Below are 27,588 nucleotides of genomic sequence, written 5' to 3'. Positions count from 1 at the left end.
CTGGTGTTTAGGGGGGAGGTGCCGATCACACGACCATCCTGCGGCGCGGCAAAGAAGCGGCGCGGCGCGATCACACCAGCAATCGCTAGGCACCGCTTCCGTGGTAAACGGGATAGTTTTTCTTTAAACTGGCGTTTGTACATACGCATGACTGAGCAATCATATCTGCACATCCGAAGGCGGGTGGTGGGCTTACCGGAGAGGGCGACAGACGCTTCCAGACCCCAACAGAGCTCCGAGGCATAGCCAATGGAGGGGGAGGTGGGCCCCCTCGTCACAGCCGCTCTAACCGCCTGTGCGACAGTGGCCATAGCGACCCTCCAGAGGCGGCAAGCCTGGCTGCAGTGGGAGGAGGCCTCTTTGTGCGCATGTGCCGTTGGGCGCTTGTGCGCATCCTGTGAAGACTTGGGGGGGGAAAACCTGTTTGCGACGGGACATGGGCGGGTGCCGGATGCCACGGGATTCCACCAGAAACGCGATCAGGCGCCCGCCCTTGCCCCGCAGTTTCCGGAAACTATTACCTCGGCGGTACTAGTTTTTTACCCCGCATCTTTGGCGGGAAGCCTCGGGTTCAGCACGGGAGCTCTACGCTTCCCAGATGTGGTGGTGTGATCGCACCCGGAAAATCCGCCTATCTTCCGTCTCTGTAGCGTGGCTAATGTTCCATGTGACCGCAGCCTGAGTTACCTTTAGGGAGAAAGATAGGGTATAAGTGAAGTTTTTTAAAAAAAGAAATTAGGGACAGCCAAGTCAGTGGGAGGGAAGGTGGTGTGCTATAGCCTTATCTCATCATACCTCAGAAGCTAAGCAGGGTCTGTTCTTGGATGGGAGACCACCAAGGAAGGCTCCGCAGAGAAAGGCTTCTCACTTGCCTCTAAAACCCCCTGCTGGGGTTGCCATATGTTGGTTGTGACTTGAGGGCACACATCTCTATAGCCAAGTCAGTAGGTGTGAACAATGGCACCTCAGTGCCTCAGAACGTTTTCTGATACAGCAGGAGCGTAAGCTGTCACCCTGCACCAATGTAACAACATTGTGGGTAATGATTTATCCTACACTTCTCCTTCATTTGTGGATATAGATACATAACACAAAACTCCACTGTCCCATCACTACCCTTGTTAGTGTGAACAAGAGGTCTATCTTGTTTTCTTTGTTCTTGAAAATGGAGATTGCAGTGATTAAGGGTCTCGCAGCAGTGTTATGAGATTTACGAATTAGTACTAGTACTGTGCGAAGAATATTTATTATCTTTATGGCATATATGGGATCCTGAGGTAGTCTTCCATTTAAATCCTTGTTGGGTTCAGATTCTTAACTTTAGAGAACCAGTGTGGTGTAACGGTCGGTGTTCTACACTAGAACCTGGAAACCCTGGTTAATAACACACACAAACCATTAGTAGTGAAGCTCACCTGGTAATCTTATTTATTTATTTATTTATTTATTCAACTTGTTATACCGCCCTAACCCCCTAAGGGGTCTCTGGGCGGTTTTACAGGGGGTGTTCTTGGAACTATTTGATCCTACCTAAGGCCACATGGTATAGGGGTGGGGATCTCCTACCAGCACCCTGGTGGTGGCGGACCTGCTGTATCTTCTGGCTTCGGCTTCATTCCTTCTCCGGCAGACTCTGGTATTTCGCTGGCCGGCTGCTTCCTTGATGGGACCGCTTCTGACGCATGCTCCGTGCTTGCTCCTGGCTACAGTTATTGCATCTGAGCCTGTTTCACGGGGAGCTGAGGAGGATAAATGCTGTGGAAGGGCTCCACATTATGCCTTAAGTTCCTTGGAGGAACAGTGGGATAAAAATGTGATAAATGTATTTAGAGATGGAATGGCATCAAGCCAGGTTCTTCTGTGACCATTACATGCCATTCAGCAATAGAAGCCAGTAAGCATTGGATTTTCCCAAGCATCCTGGGGTAACATAATAATCTTTTTCTCTATAGGACTTATGGGGGGAAACAAACTCAAAGATAATGTTACTTGAGCTGGCTAGAATTATTCTTAATTTCCAGACCACAGCATTGCATCTTCTTATGATGTTACCAATGAAATAGAACCATAGATGAGGAAATGCAGATAGCAGAAGACTTGATTGTCAGTGGCTGGGGTCACCAGAAACAGGTTTATACTCCAGTGCAAAGGTGTCTGCAGCTGTCTCCTATATCTGTGAATGGTTACTATTCACATGTACACAGAGGCATTGTTGCCACAAAGATAGACCTGCTGCACTCCAGACTTCACAGAGGTCCTAATTGCATAAGGAACTGCAATCACCCAGTTCATCATAAACTCTCACTATCTACAAGCCATCCATCGCAATGATCATCGTTTTGGTAGTTTAAGTAATTGCTAAACTCTGTGAGGGACTTCTGGCTCTTTAAAAAAACACACCTGTACAATGTACCGTTAAAGAGAAAATCCCTCTCTCTTTTTTTTAAAAAAAGGGGGGGTTTAAAATGGTTTTTCTCTTTAACGGTACATTGTACACAGAAATTGAGCTTCTGACAAGTTCTAACTATAAAAATCCTCACGTCACATCTCTTCGCAAAGAAACCCGTTTGGCTTTACTTTAATTCGGAGCTTACTGAGCACTGACCCCTTAAGGAAAAGGCGAGGTACTGCATCCCGGAACTTCTTTACTCCTTAGGAAAGACGGTTCTCCAGTTCGGATTTATTTCCCATTCTGTAAGTCATTTGGTATTTTGGCAGTTGAGAAGAGGATGTCCCAGCATTATGCCTGTAATGCCACGTCAGAGCATTGTGCATTGCAAAACTGCACCTTATGTCATAACGTGTAACCCCTTTAGAGTATGTTGTAATCTTGTTCATAGTTCCTTCTTTAATGAAACACTGTAATGTAATGTAAACTGAATTCACACAACAACTTCCAGTTTGATGAACTCAGTTTTGATGGCTGCTTCCTTTTACTTTTCTTTCATCATACATGGCACTCAGGTGAAATTCAGTGGTTTCTAAAAGAAAAGATTTGCAGTTTTCTTTGTTGTTCATTGATTATTGATTGATGTCAAAGTGAAAGGGCAGCAAAGCTAAATCTGGGCTTTCAGTCTCCAGAATTTGTTCACATAGACATTTTAATGACCTGTGCAAGGCCATGAAGTATAAATGGCTTCTAATAGAATGCTAAACTTTGTTTTTCTGGTTATGAGACTGCTAAGCAACTTTGCAAGTAAATTGGATAAAAAGAACAAGTGGTATCCAGCCTTTAACAGACAGCCTTTAACAGACAGCCACTTTTATATTTTATTTATTTCTTTGGAAAATGTATACACTGCCTCTCCAGGGAACCTGTCCAAAGTGGCTTACAAATAAAAACAAATCACAAAAATTATTAAAACACAGCATTCAGATCACAGCTGGAACACAAAACTTAAAACATGGATCAGTTTAAAATGGATTTAAACACTTTGCAGGCTAAAACAGACCATAAAAAATAATGTAATGTAAAAAATCACCCCTAATTAAAACCCTGGGCAAACAGAAATGTTTTGGCCTGGCAACCAAAGGACAGCAAGTTGCATAGTGAATCTCAAGGCATTCCACAAGTGAGGTGCCACCACTGAAAAAGCCCTGTCTCTGGTGACCACTTGCCTAACCTCTGAATGTGAGAATAGGGCATAGAGAATAGGGCTTGTGAGGATGAACTTAACTAGCAGGAAGGACAGTATGGGAGGAGGCAGTCCCTACATCTTCAAGGTATTGCGCAGGAGTTATCTCCTGCTTTCTGAAATGTTGGGGCATTTAAGCAAGATATTGCCACTTTTGTCTGCTAATTTGTTCCTTCAGTGGTCTTAGAAGGGGGTAATTCTGCTTAGGATTCCACTGATGGTTTATATAGCATGCACCCTCCCTAAGCAGGATGAGACTAACTGTGGGATCCTAAACAGAATTTTCCAGTACAATGTAAACGAGGCTTGATTTGCTTCCTGTTCTTAACTCACTGTATTTTTAAGAAGAAACCCACATGCTAATATACATGCACCCCCATCATAAATTACAGTTGAATTTTGTAACCGTCTATCTGTATTCAAGAGTTAACCTCTTGTAAAAAGTTGCCCAAGGATCAGCCTCTGCTTTGAATCCCTTTATCCAAGTCTCTCCTGTCTGTGCCTACCCCTGACGTGCCTACCTACGTGTTCCACTTGACTCCTCTCCCGTCATCCTGTAACCCTACTGCACACACCCATTGCTCTTTCCAACCTTTGCCACTGCTTATACCTTCCATTATGTTATCCTCCTTCTATTCATCTTCAGAACACAGTGAAATCTGTCTCTGGGCTTTATTTCCCCCAAATCACATTGCACTTCAGGCTTCTTCCCTAGCATTGGTTGGGGGCTAGCTAACTTTGATTTTGAGTGGTCTGTGGTTTTTATAGACCCCCACACAGTCCGTGAATGTCTTTTAACTTTAAAAGCAAAAGTAAACACTTCGAATCTCCTAAGGCAGTGGTCTTCAACATTTCCAGACCTGGGACTGACCTTTAATGCCCCAGTGGCAGCAGAAGACCCATTGAGTAGCAAATACAAGGCAAGAAGTCATATAATAGCAAAGTCACACGGCAGGAAAAGGAGCCAATGTTCACCACCACATTGCTGGTGGTGAAAGGCAACTCCATACTGCAAGGTCACACAGAGCTTTGGAGGACCACTTGACAAAGTTAGGGTGGCCTGGCCAGAGGAAGAGACATAATGCAAGGAGAGCTTTTGCAGTGAGGGGGCATCTCATGACCTGCCTGTGCTGAAAGGGAATTCTCTCTACTATTGAGCACCTGGACATTCTGCTGTTCCCTTTAAAGTAGGGAGGAGACATGGCATCCACAGGTTCTTAAAAAAAAACCCTGCAAATCAATGATGACTCTGGGATTCACAACCTAAGACTCCACAGCCCACCTGAAGGTCCCCGACCCATGGGCTGAAGACGTCATTAATCCATGTTAAGTCATCTTAAAAATTAGCTCTTGCCTCAATAACGTAAGAAGTGCCTTTTTAGATTGAACTAAAGTCCACTAGTCCAGCATTACTTTGCAAGAATCCCAGTAGATACTAGATGGTCCACGAAAAATTTGCCAGTGCTCCACTGGAGGTCTGTTGCCTGCCTGCTGCCTACTTCTGGTACAGGCTACAGAAGCCTTTCTTGCATGCAGCTATATCTCACTGTTTCCAGGATTAATTCCCAGCACTGAGCCTTTCTGTGTCAAGAAAGTGTTGGGAATGTATACTTGATCATGTGCTATAATTATGTGTGATGTACAGAGAGGATTCAAAGAGGTTTCATATTGCCACAATGTGCGTGGTACCTACAAGCTTTGCTGCTTAGAACTGTCTCAGGGGGGCACTGTAGTTCAGAAGCAGGTCAAACGCTTTATATGTAGAAGGGTGCCCCACTGAATCCTCGTCATTTTCAGTAAAAATGGTCCTAGGAAATGAGCTGGGGAAACCTGTGACCTTAGAGAGTTGTGTAATCAATACAGGAACTGAACAGACCAATGAGGAATAAAAGGGAAGGATAATTTCTTTATTCTACTTCCTTTTTAACTCCTTCTTTAACACTATATGTCAAACATGACGTCAGAAGGGATGCTTGGTTCTTCCACTGTGAAAGGTGAGCTCAAAACTCCAGGACTTTTGGCAAGACTTTAAAACCAAAAAGTACTGTATATGGGGATACCTCAAACATACCAAGCTAACTTTTGGAAACATTATTCCTTCAGACATTCCTGTAGTCAGTCAAGTTGCTTCAGTGGTTTAATCAAGCAACCAGCATGTAGGTAGGCTTAAAGGTAAAGGTTTCCCTTGCTCGAAAGCTAGTCAAATCCAACTCTAGGGGGTGGTGCTCATCTCCGTTTCCAAGCCAAAGAGCCAGCACTGTCCAAAGACATTTCCATGGTCATGTGGCTGGCATGACTAGACGCCGAGGCCCACGGAACACTGTTACCTTCCCACCGAAGTGGTACCTATTTATCTACTTGCAATTTCTTGCTTTCGAACTGCTAGGTTGGCAGGAGCTGGGGCCAGAGATGGGAGCTCACTCCGTCACGCGGCACTCGGGTCTCGAACTGCTGAACTACCGACCTTCCGGTCTGAGGTTGGAGCATCATTATATTAAAGAAAACATTTATTATACATACTAAATCATTTCCTAGAAAACATTTATTATACATAGCATCGGTAAACACCATTGTAAACATGTAACAAAAGTTAAACTGTTAACTTATTTTATATTATTCTTCTGTCCACATCCCTTTCAGAGTATACCAGTATGCTGTGAAATGTGTCTTGGAAAACATTTATTTATTTACTTACTTACTTCATTTATACCCCACCTCTCTCCCAGTGGAACCTAAAGTACCTTTCATTGTTCTCATCTTTTCCATTTCATCCTCAAAACAACCCTCCCTCTAAGCTGTGGAGTCTTGTGAGCAAAAATTCTACTTTGTGAGCTACTGCCATTAAAGTTGTGAGCGAGCCATTTGGCTACGGAGTAAATCAGTTTGCCCTGGAACCATCTTTCCTGAGCTAAGACAAAAACGTGTGAGCCGGAGGCTAAAAAAACTGTGAGCTAGCTCACACCAACTCAGCTTAGAGGGAACACTGGGCCCAAGGTCACCCAGAAAGCTTCCATGGCAAAGTGGGGATTCAAACCTGAGTCCCTCAGAAGTTAGTCTGACACTCTAACCAATACACCACACTGGTACATTGAACATATGTTGAATGCAACCATTGTTCTATGCCCATGGCATGAGGGTACCCCCTTTTTCTTTGCCAACAGAGAGACTGACACTGTCCTGAGGAAGAGAATCAGGATGGACCAGGACTACCTGAAGTAACCTGAACTAAGAGGACAGCAAAGTGACACTTCTGAGACTAGGCAAAGGGAAGGTGGGATTCTGGGACCCAGTATGATTGTAGGAGCCAGTCAAGAAAAGACAGAGGTATATAGCAGTTTTCATTTAAAAAAAGACCTACACATTAGATGCATTGGTTGAAGTGTTTTGTTAGAATGTCATTCAGCACGTTGATGAAGACGACACTTCCATCAGACTTCAGCTTGAATGCAGAAGTTTGAACGGCCCTTAAACTGAGATCTGGAAATGTGAGCACGCTGTTTTGTTCCTGTGATAGCAGGGAACCAGTAAAAATATCGGCCACATTTTTTAAAAAGACTTCTTGGAATTAATTAGATGAAGGCATGAAAGTGCCGGGGGTATTTTTAATTCATATGTCCTCCTGCTAGAAAGTAGTCTGGCACAAACCCCTTTTCACAATGGTGTTGATCTCTTTCACAGTGTACTCAGATAACTAGGAGAAGAACAATAGATAAGTAAAGGCTCTTGAAAAGAGATATTGATATGAGTTAGAATAACGGCTAAGAGTGGCAAATGACCGTCATTGTTGACTTCAGCTACTAGGCAGAAGGGTTGAGATGACCACTGCGAGCTCATTTCTTTTTTGGAGCCACCAAATCACAAGGCTGTGGAAAACACAAGCAATATCTGTTAAACCATATTTGTAACACCAGGTTAGTGGCTGACCCTGCTTCCAAGCTGTGCCAAGATCAAGCTAGTCAGGCTGCTAGGTATTCACAAATCTGTCTTAAAATATCACTTTCTACACATATGATTCTTGTATAATATAGTTAATGTACTTAACGCCTTCTGTCTTGCTTTTCTCTCAAATAGGGACCCAAAAGTGGTCTATCTCATTGTGCTCCCCTCTTCCACTTTATCCTCACAACAAACCTGTGAGGTACATTTGAGAGATTGTGCGAGGGTTGCCAGCTCCAGAATGGGAAATTCTGGGAGCCTGGGGGGATGGAGCCTGGGGAGGACAGGAACCTCAGAGGGTGTCGGGCTCTCCCTTGGACTTCGGTATGGCGCCCCCTGTGGCCGTGGTGGCGGGGGTCTCAACCGGACTCCGGCAGGGGAGACGGCCCTGGAAGTGGCAAGATCCCAAAAGGGAGAGGGAGTGAGGGGCCTCAGATAGAGTTAATGTCACCCTGAGCATCCCTCTGCCAGCATGCTGCGGACTCCTTTTCTCTCTCTCTGCCGTCCTTCCGTCTCTCTCTCGTCAGCGTCCCACTTCGTTCCACAGCGCACTCCTCCTCTCTGGCCCCTTCTCCACCCTGCCTTTTATCTCCCCGCCCCGCTCCCACAACCACCCATCCGCTCTCCGGCCCGGGCCACGCCCTCCTTTATCGGGATGCCGGTGGGGCGTCTCTGGGGTGAATGCTCTGCAGCAGTACTCGCTGCTCTGCGCCCGCTCTCGGCCCGTCAGACAAGCTGCTGCCGCCCTTTTCTTCTTCCATGGGGCTGCTTCGTGGACCCCGGTCTTGTCTCCAGGCTCGGCTGACACAGCACGCAGCGGGAGGGGTCCCCGCTCCCGCCTCGGACCGCTGAACTCTGTTCCGCCTGGTGAGTCATGCCTCGGGTGTCTTGCGGGGTCTGAGTCCCCGGGGGCCGGTCCGCACGGCCCACGACCTCTGGAGCGGGACAGAGGGGTACAATTCCACAGATCTCTGTAGTCTGGAATAATAATTATTATTATCCTTATTGTATGACAGTGTGTGTAGTATAGCCAGGAGCTCCTAAGATTGTCTGGCAGCCTAAAGTTGTAGCTCTTTTAGCATTATGCACCACTAGGTGGTGAGCTAAACTTATTTTGGGGCTGGGAGAGCACCGAAAAAGCTGTGACTGACCCAAGGTCACCCAGCTGTCTTCATGAGGAGGAGTGCGCAATCAAACCTGGTTCTTCAGATTAGAGTCCGTTGCTCTTAACCACTACATCACGCTGGTTCTCTTGGTAGTCTGGAGATAAACTGTAATTCCAGGAGATCCCCAGGCCCCACCAGGAGACTGAGCTCCCTAATTGCAATAGGCCCAAAGTCACCTGGCACGTTTCCCATGGCAGGGCAGGTCCTAATCTAACAGTCTATCCTAACGCCATGCCAGCTCTCTTACTGGTCTATAATGGGCAATACACTATTGTATAATGGGCAATACACTAAATCCAGGAGGGGATCACAAAATCTGATTTGGTTTTTCTCATATGGCCAGGTTCATAAGGTGTTTAGCAAGATTCAGTCTATTGTACCTAGCAGAAGCAGTTCATAAAACAAATATAGATATCTAATAAGGCTGTATGGAGCTGCGGTGGCTCAAGTGGTTAAGATGCTGAGCTGCAGGCTGTGGAAGGTTGGTAGTTCAGCAGTTCGAGACCCGAGTGTGCCGCATGATGGAGTGAGCTTCTGTCTCTAGTTCCAGCTCCTGCCAACCTAGCAGTTCGAAAGCAAGAAATTGCAAATAGATAAATAGGTACCACTTCAGTGGGAAGGTAACAGCGTTCCGTGCTCCTTGGTGTTTAGTCATGCCGGCCACATGACCACGGAAATTTCTTCGGACAGCGCTGGCTCTTCGGCTTTGAAACGGAGATGAGCACCGCAACCCTAGAGTCGGATTCGACTGGCTTTCGAGCAAGGGAACCTTTACCTTTACCTTTAATAAGGCTGTAGATGGTACAACTTGCTTCAGCAAGACCTTAGAACCCAAACCTACAAATAATTATGCATGATATACTACTACTACTACTACTACTAATGATAATAATAATAATAATACATTTTAAATATAAGGAGATTATTGTCATTATACAAAGCATTAAATCTTCCATCTGATCATTTGTAAGCACCCTGTCTCATTTTTCTTGACTATTTCTGATTTCTCAGTTCTGCACACACAACCTTAATTTTGCAGTTCGCTGGACTTTTACATTAAGTCTGCAAATCTGAAATGTTTTTGACCTTGAAATGAATTTGACTGAAGTTGATGTAGGAGTGTACAGCAGTGAAGCTATATAAGATTCTTTGGATTAGAAAGATAAAGTAGGAAAGTCATTGGATGATAGCTCAGGACCTCATGTAAAAACAGAAGAACAAAAATAGAAAAAATAATTTCAGTTTTAAAATAATTTTAAATAAGTTCAGTCTCTGCCATCTTCATTTAAAATGATCTTAAACAGTAATAAACAGTGATGGCCCAGCTCTATACAACAATTTCAGAAGCTTATTTTATTGCTGATGCTATGAATGAGGTTCAAAGATTATCGTCAGACTATGGAAGTTAAGCGGTGAAATTTCCAACATAAGGACAGATGGTGGAGGGAGAGCAGGGAGAGAGATGGTAATGTGTTTAGGTAACTTAATAATAGCTCTCCCATTGTCTTGGTAAGTGCTCAAACGTTATCTTACTATACATTATCTTACTATCCTTACAACAGCCCTTTAAAGTAGGACTGTATGGATACACTCACGTTACAGGGGGAAGAAGAACAAATAAGGCAGAGAGATAATGGTTTGCAAAAGGCCACCTAGTGAATTCAAGGCTAACAAGCTGAAATTTGAAGCCAAGAATTTCTGCTTCACAGTTCAGTGTCTAAACTGCTCTCTGGTTTGCCCTGAGGACTCTAATCTTGTTATCCTAATCCTGTTTATCGATTTGGGTCTTGCCCTAAATGGAAGCACAAACAGCTGACCTTTGAGAGAGGAGGCCTTGGCCTGGCTGCTTCTGAGCTACCCCCAAGCTACCTTTCTCCTTCTTAGGTTAAGGTAATACCCATGTCTGGGCTGTACCACTTCAGGCTGCACAGAGGACTAACATATCTGAATAAGATTTTTTTTAAAAAGTCTTGCGCACACCTAGCACATTTCCATGCAGTTACTCCATTCTAACACCACTGACATGAATGAGCTTAGACAAGAGTATGTCTGCAAAGGATTCCACTACTAGAAAGGTGATTGTCAGAGCCATTTGACTGAAACCTCTTGGGGGGGTGGGGTGTTGAAATCTTATTTTTCTCTGTGGAGAGATCCTGACTAGGCCAATGTATGGAGCAACACTCAGCGTTGCCTAGTCTGTGTGACTGTACATAGCCCCTAGGTAAGTTTTACCACCTCCATGAAATCTAGGTTCATGGTGGCCTTAGATCCTGCCAGTGTTTCAGCCCTTCATTTAAGCAGATTCCTTGCCCCCCACCCACCCCCCATGTGTGTCTGTATGGATTCCAAGGGGAAAGGATCCCATTCAGAGGTGCCCAATGCCTATCCGTGTGGAGTCTTAATTTGAGGAGGGACAGGAGACCTCGCAGACCCCTCTGCCTGGCCCAAGGTGTTTCCTTCCTCACCGGCCCTGTCTAATCTTTCTTTCTCTCCCGCCAGCCCCCCAACTTTTTTTTCCCAGGCGCAGCTGAGGCGACCTCCAACCGCCTCAGCCTGCGGCCCGCCGCCGCCGCCGCTCCTCCTTACCCGCCCACATTCCCACACCCTCGTGCCCCTGGGGGGCTGTTTAGGCTCCTCCCGTGTGTGCGAGTGCGTGTGTGTCGGTGTACATGCGTGCCTGGGGCGGGCAGAAAGGAATCCCCCCCCCTTTCGCTTCACTCACTCCCCCGGAGGAGGGGAAGGGGGGGGGAGGAAAAAAGAAAGCCTGGCAGGAACTCCCTGCCCCGACTTCTCTCCCTCTCCCTCTCTCTCTCTCAGGCTGCAGCAGCAGGAGGGATGGGAGCCAGGACAGAGTGAGAGCCGCGAGCGCCGAAGGGAGGCAGCTGTGAGGGGAGAGCGAAGGGAACGGCGAGAAGAAGAGCCGGGCGAAACTTTTCTCCTCTCTTTCTCGACTTGAACCGAGGAGTGTGGGGGTGTGTGGGGGGGTGTCTCTTCTTCGTTGGCGCCGTTGACGGAGCGGGGGGGTGCGGCGGGCGGGGAGGGGGAGCGGACGTGTCCCCGGAGCAGAAGGAGAGCGAGAGGGGGAAAGGTCCGTGTGGGGCGCAGCAGCGCTGGACATGAGCAAGTCGCGGCGGGCAGCGGCCAAAGAGCAGGGGGCAGCCGCCTCCGCCTCGTCGCCTCTCCAGGGTCCCGAGAAGAAGCGGAAGGGCAAGAAGGGCAAAGGGGGCGCCGGCAAGAAAGGCGCCGCTCGGGAGGAGGACGGGCCAGGTAAGAGAAAGAGCGCGGGGGAGAGACGCGGGGTTAGGGGGTGTGGATGGGGCTGGCGACGAGCGCACAGGTGGCGGCCTGGCCTGAAGCCCCTGAAGAGGTGGCGCGGAAGGGGGGGCGACGTTTGTGTGTGTGTGTATGCAAAGTTGTCAAACCGGCGTCGTTTCGCCTTCCCAAGCCCGGGCTGAGGGGACGAGCGGGGGTTTGGGGGCTGCCTCTCTCTGGCAGCGCCTTCTTCCCGAGGGCCAGCTGCCCCCTGGCGAGCGCCTGCTCCTCGCTGGCTCCTCTCGAGGCATCGAGCCCTAACCGAGCAGCGTGGTGGTGTCGCCGCTAGGGAAGCAGGTGGTGGTGGTGGTGGGGAGGGCCACTTCTCCACACCTGATCCAAAATACAGGGAAGCAGAAGGCTTTGCTCCTCACCCCCGCCCCCCCCCGACGGGGAGGCAAAGCAGGATCCAGGGGCAAGGGGGCACTTTCGAGACTGGCGTTTGTTCCCGCATAAGCTTTTGCCAGCCGCGTCTTCGGATGCAGCGCGGTTCGTGCGCATCTCTGTAAAGGTCGAAGACAGGAACATTACTTTTGATTAAGACCAGCCGAAGTAAAACTGCACAGTGGGCGAGCTCTCCAGAACTCTCCATCAGGGTGGATGTTTAAAAAAACACACACTAAAGAAGAGGGGGATCTCCCCCTCCCAAACAAAAGACCACCTTTCAAATAACTCCCCCCCCCCTTTTAACATCCGGCCTGACCAAGAGTTCTGAAGAATCTAGAAGCTTACACAGTGTGTTTTTGATTGGCCTGAATAAAGGGCAAGTTTTGTTTTTGTTTTTGGATTTTGCTCTGGACCAACACTGCTGCTTAGTTTATTTTGCTCTGTAAATGTTCCCCTTTTGACAGTTGCTCTTTGCACTCTGGTTGCAAGATCAGTTGGGGACAGAAAGAATGCTATCCATGTGCCCCTCCACGTGTTCTCCATTAACCCTAATAAATTCTCCTAGAGGGAGCAAGTCACAACTTGTTGCTGTACATTTAATCCTGCAACTGTAGGCCCTTTTACGAAAGTTGCTTGCCCTTGGTAGAAGTTACTTTTGAGTACATGTGTCCAGGATCTTGCTGCACAGGGATGAGTGGCAAAATACTGGCATCCTGCTGTTCCTTCTAGGGTTTTGGTTTAGCAAGTGTTGAGTTATCTCATTTGCCCTCATGACAACCCTATGAGGAAGAACAGTTTGAAAGGCAATGACTTTCCCATTCATAAGTTGGGGCTTGAATCCTTAATATACGCATAACTAATCAAAGACTTGTGCCCATTTACCAAGTCTAGTGCCATCCACTATACCACACCAGGTTGTCTCCAACTTTTATGTGCACTTTTTACGCGCTTTATGTACTTTGATGAAGAGAAGGTTCTAAGCAATGTTTGTGATCTGAGTACAGAAATGGGCTAGCAGTAAGGAAGCTGTTCTGGACTAATTAACATAGGAATTTAAAAAAAATTACTTGTGTGAATGTAGTTTATATTGTGCCAGTCAGCACAGTTAAGTAGTAAAAGAAATGGCTATCAGTGGTGCTTGAAGTTTGGATTCTAACAGCCATGGATAAATATTTGACCAGATAAAAAAGACTCTCAGCTGATTAATACAGAATAGAGGTTTGTAGGCTTGAATATGTGGTGTAGGACTTTTTCGTGCCAGTATGATGCTTTGTTTCTGGAGTACCCACACACAAGGGCTCTATTTTCTGTTAAGATTAAACTGTTGAGGTTTTGAGGTTGTTCTTTGATTTTCATTCTTAGAGTTGCTTCATTATGAGAAAAGTATTATATATTCCCTAGTAATTAATAAGGAGGTATGAGAGATGCTATACCTGAGAAAGGTACTGTGCCCAACTGTTTCTTTTCAGAAGGCCAGAAGAAGTCACTGTAAGTTCATCCCCATTTGCACAGTTCATCTCAGGTATTTGTACCGAACATTGCATCTGCTATTGATAGGTATTTAGATTTTAACACCAGCCTCTTACTAGAGGAGTAAAAATGCTACTTGGATGGAACTCTTCTAGGCATAGTTTCAGCTGCAGACCAGCAATGTAAGCATCACTCATTTAAGCAGCCTGTTATCCCAAAGAGAGGAGCTGCGGTGGCTCAGGTGGTTAAGACGCTGAACTGCAGGCTGTGGAAGGTCAGTAGTTCAGCAGTTCGAGACCCGGGTGCTGCAAGACGGGGTGAGCTCCCGTCTAGTTCCAGCTCCTGCCAACCTAGCAGTTCGAAAGCAAGAAATTGCATGTAGATAAATAGGTACCACTTCAGTGGGAAGGTAACAGCGTTCCGTGCACCTTGGTGTTTAGTCATGCCGGCCACATGACCACGGAAACGTCTTCGGACAGCGCTGGCTCTTTGTCTTTGAAACGGAGATGAGCACCGCAACCCTAGAGTTGGACTCGACTGGCTTTCGAGCAAGGGAACCTTTACCTTTACCTATCCCAAAGAATACATATTTGTGTGAGGATATAACACCTTCTAAATGAAATGTGCAATGTAGTGCTGGAAAACAGTTGCCAGAGTAATTACTCGTAAGTCAGTCCTTTTAATTTCAGTGGGAATAACTTTCAAGAAAGTATATTTAGGGTTGCTGCCAAATTTTTTCCCTGTAATTTCCAGTGAAATGCAAAAACAGGGAATATATCTTTTATCATATTTACTTCTGTGTAACTTTAAAACCTGGAAAGACGTAACACGAGCATTAATTAGTCTGCTGACAGAGGCCTCTAGTGTAGTGCAGAGACCGGGACTTCCACTAACAATGAACTCACTAAGTGGACATAGGACCAAACTAAGTAAGAAAGCACGAGATCTATAATCAGAGCTCACTTAAAAATAAATAAAAGCAGCCAGAGAGAGATCATAGTTGAGCTACTGGGTGGGAATTTATCCTTTCCCCATTTCCCAATTTTAAAGTCCCCTTCAAGCTGCCCTTTGCCCACTGTGGGGAAATATGTAGGTACTGGAGCTGAAAAGAACAGTTTTATGGAGAGAGCAATTTTAAACTAGAAAAATAGTGTAAAGAAAAGGATTAACTCCCCCTTCCAGCACCAGTACTGCACTGCTTCATTGCAGTAGCCCAATATTAATTTCCCCTTCAACTACTTTTTTTTTCAGTAGGAGATCCAATCATAGACGTCCCCTGGCTCATCTAGTTTGGTGCTGAATCAAGCTACAAACCAACCACTATTTGATATGAACTTGAAATCATTCGGGTTGTGCATTCCCCCCTCCTCTTCTCCTCATGTGTAGAGCCATAGTTGAAGAATTTCTGATTAGGAAGTCTGCAATCTGACCATAATTTGTGGCTAAACGTCAAACCATAGTTTGGTCCCAGTTTATGGGTGTCTCCCCATAACTTGTTAAAGCACTCAAATTCAAACATCATGTCAAATTGTGGTTAGATTGAAGACTCCCTAAACCAACCTCCTCATAAGAAGGAGGAGGGAAGAGGCAGTGAGGAGGCCCAGGATTTTAAGCTTATTCACAAATAAACTGTGGTTTGTTTGTGACATCTGAATACAGCTTCTGCCCCTCATCTACAATATAGGAAAATTTATATTGGTCTGCCCTAAAGGGTTGTTATAAACCAAGACTGCCTATGCGATATGCTTTGATCCCATGAAATGTGTTGCGTAAATGCTGTATTATTAATACTGTTTTGTTACCTCGTATTCTGTGGAATCAACAAAGCAATTGCCATTTCTTTGGGTATATGCCTAATTGCACAAACTACAATGTTACATAGTTTCAAATTTGGAATGGGAATATTAGCTTTCCATTGGAGATAACTTTGGTTTTAAAAATCTTACCAGGTTTCGGCTCGCAATCACCTGTTGTCAGATTATATACATTTAGAAACCTCTTCTTTCCTTTTGCCTCAAAACTTCTGTGGTTGGTAAATACGAATTCTGAATTGATAGTCACCAGTGCTTTCTAAGTGGTTTGAGACAATCCCAAGGAGAACAACCTGTGTGTATTGATGCTGTTAGAATGTCCAGTTTTAATACCGGAAGGTATCAGGATAGAAGGACATTAGGGAACACTTTTTGATAGGATTCATTGTTCAGGGGTTTATAAGGTAGATAATGTTGTAAAACACTGCCCTCCCCTGTTATTTTTACAAACTGTATTGTTCTAAATGCCAGAATCATGAAAGTGATGATGTCATTCTCAGTTATAAGCAAATCTATGGGGACAAGTGAAGCTTGATCCTGAAAACTGCATGCCTCTATAATCTCATTTATTTTGGTGGAACAGTGTATTAATACATGCTTTTAGTGTTAATGTTCCAATGGGTTTGAGTGGTGTCATCCTTCTTTCTCTAGAAGTTGGTTTTAGCTTTTGACTTCTCTTGTTTGTTTTTAAGTTATTATAAGGCACTGTAGTTCATATTTAAATTTATAGCAATAGGAACCCACTATATTGTTGCTGACGAGCAATTCTGTAGTGGAAATAAAACCCCAGGTGAAGTCAGGTACATTTTGCTTGAAACTAAGGCACAAGTTTTATAGTTTACATTTGAAAAGGTGCCAGATGGTAATGAAAGAAAACTGAAAATGGATTGGATCCTTAGTTGGGGTTGGGTAGGGAGAAGGGCATAAAAGGACATCACGCAAGGAGAACAACTTTGGAAAACTGCATTACCAGAAAGCTTTAAAAATAAGAAAAATCGACTTTTGAGATTACCTGTTCAGAAAAGATTTGCAATGTAATCCTAAACAGAGTAACACCTGCCATTGAAGTCAATGAGTTCAGAAGGGTATTATTCAGTAGGATGGCATAGTGTTTCCATTCATAGAAGTGAGGACAAGAACATCTAATTCTCGGCTAAAAACCTGGACACATTATATAGAAATAAATCTTGATTTTCAGCAAGATTTACTTTCAAGGGATTGGATCCTGTGTATCCATTCTAATGGTAGCTTCTTCCCCCGTTACAAGAAGGTCTACCAGATGAGTCGAGTGCCACAGGTAGGTTCCTTTCAGCACAGAGGGATGCATTTGCAGGATCCAACTCATTATCTGAAAGTAAATCTCACTGAAATCAAGACTTATTTCAGCATGATGTGTTTAGAACTGGCATGCAAAAACAGATTTAAAAACCTTACTGTTTTTGCCAAGGAGTTTAATGATTTGATAGCAGTGCTTCTGATTTTTTTACTAGCCATGGACAATATTTCAGCTAAGGAGGGGAGGTGGAATAGCAGTTTGAAGGCAGGACACTTGAACAGTATCACCAGTCTTAATTTGAATAAACTTCCTAGTTATCTCTTCATTCCATGAAAATGATGCTTGACTTTAAATTTAGAGCCCGGGGGCGGGGCTCCAGCTAAAGGTTGTATATCATTCTCTAAAGTCATAATGCCCGGAGAAGATACCTTGCAGGCATGCAGAGTTGCTAAATCTTGCCAGAACTTGATTACAGGTGAGTGACCAAGAGGTCTGTCGGTGAGGAAATGAACCAAGGAGTTTGTCTTTTCTTGACTTATAGTCTTTCTGTGCATAATTATGGAGGCCCTAGAGTACATCAGTTTTGTACACGTGTACCAAAAACCAAACCAGGCATCACACGAGTCTAGCAAGGACAGAAGTACTGACAAAAAGGTCTTCTTCCATGTACATAAGAGGGTTACTTTTCCACCTCTGAAGAGGAGTCACAATGTAAGTATGCATTCCTATAGAAGGCAACATTGCACAAATATGGCTAATGCCAAAATTAGAGCCCTCTCAGTTTTCTACGAATGTGGCCAGGGGCTTTCAATCTCAGAGAAAGAGGAATCATCTTTCACCTCTTTTGAAGAGCAGGAGCTCATAGATGAGCGCCTGCCCACAGTTACCCGTCTCCTAGATCATTAGCTAGGAAATGCACCAATTAACTGCCAGGCTGCAGTAGCTCAGCCTAGGAACTCTTAACTGGCTGAGTGGTACTAACGAGGTACAGTCTTAATGCAGTTGTCATCGTTATTTTAGGTATAACGTTGTTTTCCAGTGCATGGAGACAGAGATGTCACTCTCCATGCACACACAATAATAGCCAATGACAGTTTTTAACTGAGTACTAGAGGTTTTATTTGATGTTATTCTGTTTCCATGAGCAGCTGTAAAATTTTATCCAAGCCCCTTTGTTACATCTGTTCAGCTGATCTCTAGTTATTTTATTTTATTTCATTTATAACATGCCTTTCTCCCCAGTAGGGACCCAAAGTGCCTTACCTCATTCCCCTCTCCTCCATTTTATTCTTATGCCAAACCTGTGAGGTAGGTTAGGCTGAGAAGACTGTTCCCTCTATTTCCCCCCTCTGCTGAGCAGAGCAGTTCACATCCTGAGCAAAATATAACTGCTGTAATCTTAAAATGGGCAGTGGGCAGCACCAAGGCCCTGTGCGGCTCCAGATTGCTGCTGAACGGGGCTTCCTGTGTTAATGAGCGGCCACTCAGGCACACAGCTCAGAGCCCATGGTTCCCTAGCAAGCTTCCATGGCAGAGTGGGGATTTGAACTTGGGTCTCCCAGATCCTAGTCTGACACTCTGACCACTACACCACGAAGTCGTGGGCTAATAAGGAAGTTTCTTGCTGCATCCAACAAAAATCCCTTCCAAACAAAGATTTAGAATTTGAGTCAAGGTCTGTTGCGTTGTGGCCCTGTAGAATCATGTACAGACAATACAGACATTTTCCTTATACTTGCCTTAAAGTATAGCTGACATGGGAGGATGGAGAACTTAATGGGGAAAGCATGGCTTGCCATAAATTTTGAAAGGAGGTTGTCTTGGCGTACATTGAGGAGGGAGAGACTTGGGGGATCCACAAAGATTTTAAACTCAAAATGGGAGTCTCCAGAATGCTAAAGTGTGAAAACTGCTGGCATGGGTTCCAAAGAGAGTGTGCTACATGGCCAATTTCAGTCGACTGCTTAAGCAGGGTTTTTGGGGTTTTTTTTAATCCTATGCCTGTTTTAACTATAAAAATACTTCATTTTCTTTTGAGGGAGAAGGAAAGATTAGGTATCATTAAATAGATTGGTCTTATTCAAAATACCTGATATTCTAATGCATTGAAGAGGAAAATCAGACTTAGCAAATATTGCAAACAGTAGGCTGTGGTTGCACAGTACAAAATGTGTATTTGAAGTTGTGAACTTGTTGCATCAGTCTGGCCATGTAACATGTTTGATAGGGTTTGCCATACAGAGAGCCCCTTTTATGCATGGTCAGAGAATATTTTTCTTCCTGTCTACCCTTGGTTCACAAACACAGTTAACAACATTACAGTTGAGTGCTTGGAGTGAAAGGAGAGGAGCTGCTGATTCCTTAAAAAAAAAAAAAAAACACAGCCATATCTAGTTATGGTTCCTTCTTTTGTTTCTGTGATGTTTTTATTACTTTGTGCTCAGAGGAAGTTCTTAAAATTGAAGCCATTGACTTCTGTTTCCCCCTTGTTGGTAGATTTCATCTGGCTCTTGGCTGTCTCTGTCTCCCCAAAATGAAATGTAGTAGCATGGGAGATTATGCTGTTTTCATTCTGCCAAGAGGGATGAATTTTATTAGTACTTAATCCTCATTTATGGATGTAGTACTACAGAAAACATATTCCTCACAGGACAGACCACTATGTAGAAGATGGGGAGGGGGTACCAAATCAAACCCTTACATCTGATTCAGACAAACTAAAGTTTACCCTGTTTTGCTACAAGTAGGAGAAAGAGGAAGGGAATTGCAGCACATGTATAGCCAAACTCTTCTTCATATATAGCCAAACTGTGGTTTAGTCAGGACCAGGGCTTTTTTTGTGGCGTAACTCAGTGCTAGCACCTTTTTGAGGAGTTCTCCCAAGTTTTGAGGGGGAATTGGTGAAAAGCCTTTGTGTACCAGCCAGTGTTCCCCCTAAACTGAGTTAGTGTGAGCTAGCTCAGAGTTTTTTAGCCTCCGGCTCACACATTTTTGTCTTAGCTCAGGAAGGATGGCTCCATAGCAAACTAATTTATGCAGCAGCCAAATCGCTCGCTCACAACTTTAATGCCAGCAGCTCACAAAATAGAATTTTTGCTCACAGGACTCCACAGCTTAGAGGGAACATTGGTACCAGCACCTTTAACAACAACAACAACAAAAGCACTGGTCTGAACCAAGCCTTACTTTTGTGTCATTTGTGCCATCATGAGCATGCTTTCTAGATAGGGTTGCCAGCTTTCTAGATAGGGTTGGGAATTACCTGGAGGTTTTGGGGGTGGAGCCTGAGGAGGGCAGGGTTTGGGGAGGGATCTTGGCAGGGCATAATGCCATAGAGTCCATCTTCCAAAGCAGCCATCAGTTGTAATAGTGGGATATTTCCAGGTACCACCTGGAGGTTGGCAACCCTATTTCTAGACAACAAAGAGTTGCACCCTTTTAAGCCCACTGACTTCAATGGACTTAGATGGGTGAGACTCCACTTAGTGTTGTCTCTTTGTTTTTTGTTCTTCAGCAACAGAAATAAAATGCTTTAATTTCTTGAAATCTAATTTTGTTTTGAAATTAGAAGGAAATAAGTAGAAATCAGAAATATGCACAGAAATATCCCCCCCCTTCTTTCTTGTAGGATGTAGGTTTCTGAAAAGGTCCAAAGACTACGGTCCCAGAGAGCAAAGTGTGTTTGGGGCTTTGCAGATGACTGAGTTCCCCTTAGCTCTCTCCATAGCTGACCGCACAACTGGAGAAACTAGTCATGTGAATCCATCCCTATAACGTCTACAAAAAATTAACGTATTAATCAAAGTTGATGGTTAATAACATTATTTTGGTCATCATGGAAATTGTCTGGCCATTTATAGGAAAGTGACACAACCTGCAGGCATTTAAGCTTGAATTGTGTTGAAATCAGTGAATCCTAAGTACCTTTGTAGTGCAGTATACATGTTTGCAAAACCTTGTGCTTACATAACTGTAAATTCTTCAAATAGAAGTGCATGTTGTAGTTAACAAGACTCTCTGAGTATTCAGTGTGGGATATGCAATATTCCCAGGGCCACACGGGAAGGGAGATGTTTGCTTAGGGTTTCGGGGTGGTGCCTGGGAGGGCAGAGTCTGGGGAGAGAACTCAGTGGGGGCGCGTGATGCTTTGGAGTCCACCATCTGAAGCTGCATTTCCTCCTGGGGAAAGTGATCTCTTAGGTCTAGAGAGTCAGTTATAATTCTGGGAGAACTCCAGGCCCCACCTGGAGGCTGGCAGCCCTATCCTGTGTGACCTATTCATGTGGTCGAGGACTTCTGTTCCCTTCCCCTCCTATTGAGTAGGGGAAGTGGAGGGAAGATATGGAAGTGATTTCCTCATCGTTACAGCAGTTCATATATGTACCTTGATAGCATTTGAAGGAAGGAGTTGAACCACTGCTTGTTTTAATAAATGATGACATGTAGGCAGCTACATAGGTTGTGGACTCCATTACTTCTGTTGACTAGCACAAAGAATTAACTTCCTTTTCCTGCTCTCTCTTTTGAACCTTAAAGAATATGTGTCAGTCCTTTTTGTGTTTGGTTCATGCATAGGAGGAATGAAAGCAACCACTCTCAGCAACTAATTTGTTAGTTGTGCAGGTTCCAGGTGCAGGACGTACAGTGCAGTCCTAAGCATACCGTACCGGATTCGCTTCAAAGTGCTGGTTATTACCTTTAAAGCCTATATGGCCAGGGACCAGCCTACCTAAGGGACCGCCTTTCCCCACATGTTTCCCCAAGGGCACTTCGGTTGGGGAATTTAAATCTCCTGGATGTTCCAGGCCCCAGGACCACCGAACTTGCGATGACCAGGGCTAGGGTGTTTTCGGTGGCGGCTCCTATCTGGTGGAATGAGCTCCCAGAGGAGATCCGGGCTCTGCAGGACCTAGTACAGTTCCGCAGGGCCTGCAAGACGGAGCTCTTCCGCCAGGCTTTTGAATAGGAGCCGCCACCATCACTGTTCCATCAACGCCCTATGAGTCCGCATATTGCCATCTTGATGTGGGCATCATTGGAGGGAATGGGACGTCTTTTAGGGGACAGTAGGGCAGTTGGATAGGCACTGCCGTAGTTGTCTAGCTATGTTACTGAGAACGCCATCTTGCTTTTAAAAATCTTAACATCTGGAAGTGAATAGAGGAGCACCAAAATTGTTTTAGAATGTTATTTAATTGTTTGTTATTTGTCTATGTGTAATTTAACATTTTATATTGTTTTACTGTTTTATCTGGCATTATGCCCTGTTAGCCGCCCTGAGCCTGTGGGGAGGGCGGGATAGAAATCTAAATAATAAATAAATAAATAAATAAGCACAGTTACACCTTTTTGTGCCCATTGACTGTGGCGGACGTAGAAGAGTGTAACCTTGGTTAGGGTTGCACTGGTAGGGAAATCAGTAAGGCACAACAGTTCTAATGTCTTAACAAATTTAGAGTCCAGTGGCACCTTTAAGACCAACAAAGGTTTATTCAAGCTTTCGTGTGCATGCCCACTTTTTCAAATAAATGTCTGATTTTGTTTTCTGTCTTGTTCATTACAAATTCTGCTTTTCTCCCAATCAGTGGAACTCAAAGTAGGTAAAATGAAACAGACCATAAACTCCACTCACTAACCATCAAAAGCACACTGGAAAAGCTCTGCTTTACAGATCTTCCATAACCTTTGCAAGGTCCTCACATCCTCAGGAAGCCCATTTCATTACACTGGAGTGGCCACCCTGAAAGCCTGAGCCTGAGCAGAAACAGTTCTCGCTGACTACTAAAAATCTCTCTCAGAGCTGCCTTATGGGTATGTGATCCCACCATTCTGAGAGCTCATGAACAGCTTTCAAGGTTAATGCCAGCACCTTGAATAGGACACGGGAGCGAACTGACAGCCGGTGTAACATTCTTAAACTTGGGGTGATCAGTAGTGTAATGGTTAGAGTACTGAAGCTGGATAAAGGAGTTCCAGATTCAAATCCCCACTTTGCCACAAAGCTCACATGTGCTGACTCTCCTTGGAGAAAGGTTAGGATAGAAATATGGTAGTTTGGCCTGAAAGCTGTCTTTCTCCATTTCTGGTTTGAGACCATGTTCTCCAAGGCTTCTAAATGTTTGTGTGAACAAGAAAGATAGCAGGAGGTCCACTGTAATTAAATCATAATGCTAATTGTTGCAGCATGTCAGGGGAGCTAATCAGAGGCATGGAGGTGCCAGCCTGAAGGAGAGATGTGTAACTGTTTGCTTCATGGTTAAAGCTGTTGTTACAGGGCCATGTAACTCCTGTTTACTTTGCTGTTCTTAACCCTAAGCACTGAATGTTGGATAACAGGGCTATCTCAGTTCTCAGACTATGGGCTGATATAATACAATAGCTCTGACTTTGTTAGGCAGTAAACATGTTCTTAGTGAGTTTTAGAAGTCTAGACATGTTAACTTTTTTTTTCTTACATTACCAGTAGTGAATTGAAATGCATCAGTCTTTAAAATGTAGAAATTTGGGGGTGGACAGAAGGTCACCATGGTTTCTTTGTTGTTAGCTTTTCAAATGTTCTTGAACAAATGGATTTGTTTGGCCTTTTCTCTAAATCTGGAACAATTGTGTCCTCATTCAGCAGGGCACATGAGGCACTCGTAAGTACAGGTGGTGGAAAAACTGAGAAGTTTGAGATTACAGATCTGTAGAAACTGACTGCTTCTCTCCAAATGATATCATCGAACTACTATGCTTCCCAAGTTTGTAAATAAACTCAACAGTGTTATACCTAGGAACGCAGTTGAGATTCACAATAACCACAGTTCTAGACTCATTTACTCCAGAACAGTCCCGTTCAGAGCGGTGGAAACATTCTTCAGTAAATGATTTGTGGATGCAGCCTGGCTTTATGGCATTCATTACTGTGAGCATTTAGACTTCAGTAGAGAATTCTCTAAATACTTTACTGAGAAGAAGCCATTTGAAATAACAAGCACACTTCAACATCCACATTGTAAGTATAATGCAATGCACTGTACTTACACCATCAATAATATTTACTTGTATATGTATTTCTAATGAACAACACTTAATACTTTGGATAATAGTAATTGGCACTATCCCAACTTGCTTACCTGAGAAGAACCAAAACAAAGACTACAGTCCTGTATTGTAGATAGCATGTTGACCTTTTGACAAGTAGAAGAAGAAGAGATTGGGTTTATACCCTGCCCTTCACTACCCGAAGGAGTCTCTGTGAGGTAGGTGTAGTAGTTAAGAGCTCAGACTCTAATCTGGGAGAACCGGGTTTGATTCCCCACTCCTCCACATGCAGCTGTTGGTGTGACCTTGGGTCAGTCATAAGTTCTTTCAGAGCTGTTCTCTCAAGGGCAGTTCTAGGGGGAGCTCTCTCAGCCCCACCTACCTCACAGGGTGTCTGTTGTGGGGAGGGGAAGGGGAGGGAATTGTAAACTGCTCTGAGACTCCTTCAAGTAGTGAAGGGAGGGTATAAATTCAATCTCATCTTCTTCTTTCCCTTCCCCTCCCCACAACAGATACACTATGAAGTAGGTGGGGCTGAGAGAGCTTTCTCGAGAACTGCCCTTGAGAGAACAGCTTTCAGAGAACTTTGACTGACCCAAGGTCATACCAGCAGCTGCATGTGGGAGAATGAGGAATCAAACCCGGTTCTCCCAGATTAGAGTCCACACTCTTAACCACTACACCAAACTGCAACAAAGCAGGCTACAGTTATAGTGATATCTGTCCTTTCTCATTTTTGAGCCTGTGAAGTTAAAAGAGAGGAGAAACCGCTGGGCAGTTGTGTTTGTGAATTTTTTCTCATGGATTGGAAGCAGGCCACAATGGTACACCTATTGGAGAAAAATTACAAAAACAGACAGTTTTCAAGTCAGCCATATTTAGTACTCTTTGTCAAAAACCCTCTTATTGGAATCTTGTACAATGTAGTCTCTATTAGAGTTACACCCTTCTATTGAAGTCAGTGCATTTAAGAAAAGTAGGCTTGCCAAACCGTGGCGGGGGATCCATGCGTCATCGCAGAATCGCTGCCGCGGGGGGACAGTGATCCTTGCTAAACCGGCGTCGCCAGGATGTGACTCTACACGTTGCCCTGGCAACGGGACTGTTTGGAGTCCTGTTGCCAGGGTGACGTGTAGCGTCACATACTGGCGACGCCGGTGCAGCGCGGATCGCTGTCCCCCCACGGCAGCGATTCTGCAACGACGCATGGATCCCCCGCCGCTGTTTGGCAAGCCTAAAGAAAAGTGTAACTCTTTTTAGGGTTGCTCTGTAAATCTAAATGGAAATTCCAAGTAAATGAAATGGGAGAACAGTGCGTTTAAGTAAGTGGTTGCTGAAGGATTTGCCTTTGCCTAGGATTGCACCGTACGGCTTCACCACCAGAAGTTTAAAATATTATCATAGTAAAGGTTTGAAGGAAGCACTTTGAAGGAGGTTAAAACATCATGACCATATCTAGCATAATAAGTGTAGGCTGTCAAACAAATAAAATGGAGCCATTTTGAATTGAGCAAGGGCTGAAAAGGCAGCAACGTCCTTCAGAAATTAGATGCAGGCAGTGGGTTCTTTAACCCTCCGTTCCCAGTTTAAACGGAAACAGAGGTTCTTAATTTCACACATGTCAGCTGTTTACTGCCTATGACTTGGCTTGTGCATGGAAACAAGCAGCTGAGATCTGTAGGGAAGGCCTCCAACAGTGCAATCTGTTCACGTTGGAGTAGGGAGTAATAAAGGAGCACTTCGTCTGATTGTCGGCTTTAGTGACCATGAATGATGTGCATAATGGGAAAGAAGGAGAAAGGATCAAGGGCTGTGTTGCCTCTGTTCATAAGCCTAGATTAGGCTATCAGTCCTCCAGCTGCCTATTAGAAGAAGAAGAGGAGACTGGATTTATACCCCTTCACTACCTGAAGGAGTCTCAGAGCAGCTTACAATCTCCTTTCCCTCCCCCTCCCCACAACAGACACCCCGTGAGGTAGGTGGGGCTGAGAGAGCTCTTTCAAGAACTGCTTGTGAGAGAACAGCTCTGAAAGAATTTGTGAATGACCCAAGGTCACACCAGCAGCTGCATGTGGAGGAGTGGGGAATCAAACCCAGTTTTTCCAGATTAGAGTCCGCGTTCCTAACAACTACACCAATCTGGCTCATTACTAATACAGAAGGTTTTCCTTCCTTTGGGATAGTCATATGGCTGCCACAAAATGGCTTCCACAGGAGTTGGAACCAGGCACAAAATGATTGCCACAGCTTAATTTCAGTAAGGCAGTGAAAATCGTTGTGCTGTGGTGGCAGCTGCTGCCAGAACAGCATTTTTTAAAAAAAATCTGCACAGCCAATCAAATCTCCAGTAGTTAGTCAGAAGCCTTGTTGGGCAAAAGCCCTACCTGGCCCCACCCACTTCCTGAAAACACTTGGTGGGGGCCAGAAAAGGAGTCGGTGGGCACCCACGGGCACCTGCTCTGGACTGTGATGTGTTAAGGAGCCTCAGCTTCTCATCATTCCATGCAGAGTATTATCAAGGTCAAGACATTATTGAGCAGTAGGGATGAAAAGACTCATTCTAACCTCTTCTCTTAAGCCCTGAACAAGGTGATGGGGAGGTCTTAACAAATCATTGGAAATCAGTAAAAACATCTCTATCCAAAAAGCTCTTGCTCCTCATTGTAGAGAAATGCAAAGGAGCTAGGGTTACTCACTTGAATGTAAGATAAAGGGATGACACAAAGAAGGAAACTGATGTAGAGGCAGACATGATGTGTAAACGGTATAGGCCAGACCAGTTATAATGGAGCTATTGAGAAGAGGTTAATATACTTCATATAGATGTAAAATGGCCTTTTTTACTGATGTAGGGCTACCAGCATGAGGCCTCTTCCATACAAGCAAGAGTCATCAAAACCAGGTTGCTAATGCAAGAGAAAAGTAATACATCCTCCCATATTATAGGCCAACAGATGAGTGGAATTGGTGGACAATGTATAAAAAGCAAGGTGCCGTGGATAAATTATTATATGATCATCTGGAAGTGCTTCCTAGAAAGGCAGAAATAGTAGTAAGTTAGCACCAGCCATTTAAAAAGATGAAGTGGAACGATCAAAGAAATACAAGGCAGAGGAGGAAGGGGCATCGATAATAAGTACCGTATATGTTGAAATTGCCCATAACTGTGGCAAAGTTGCAGCTGATCTACTAACAGGAAAAACTTAATATAAATAATTTCCAGGCACAGTATTGTGGACAGCTAGAAAAGGATTTCAGTGGGCTGTATGTTGCTCAGTCTATGGGTACAACTTTGCAGAGCATCTGCTCCTCTCTCTATCTTGCCTCCCCACATTACATTTCCTTACTTGTGTTCTTAAAATTAATGGTGGAAAATGGAGACAAAGTTGGCTGCTGACACACGTCTTTAGAATGTGGATACCCAAGTCAGAGATGCATAACTTGCTGGCAGAACTCTCTCTTTTTTGTCAGACGTCTTTCAGGTTCATCTCTCACCACCGTACACATTACAGAGGTGCACATTTGTGACCATTCTCTGGTTCCTTTTTAACATGCATTTTGAAAACACATGT

At 44.6% G+C, this 27,588-nt stretch overlaps 1 protein-coding gene across 1 annotated transcript in view; it reads left to right on the top strand.

The window, feature by feature from the left end:
• The first annotated feature begins 11,853 nt into the window (after positions 1-11,853).
• Positions 11,854-27,588, top strand: part of LOC107120938 (pro-neuregulin-1, membrane-bound isoform-like) — an 87,952-nt gene continuing 72,217 nt past the window's right edge. The window contains exon 1 of the mRNA XM_015423727.1: positions 11,854-12,004. Within this exon, the coding sequence (XP_015279213.1) occupies positions 11,854-12,004 (151 nt within the window). The remainder of the gene's footprint in view (positions 12,005-27,588) is intronic.

Source organism: Gekko japonicus, unplaced genomic scaffold, assembly GCF_001447785.1.
Source record: "Gekko japonicus isolate JY-2015 unplaced genomic scaffold, Gekko_japonicus_V1.1 scaffold48, whole genome shotgun sequence".
Classification (NCBI taxonomy): Eukaryota; Metazoa; Chordata; class Lepidosauria; order Squamata; family Gekkonidae; genus Gekko; species Gekko japonicus.
The sequence above is the reverse complement of the archived record's forward strand: the minus strand, read 5'-3'. Positions and strand labels throughout refer to the sequence as shown.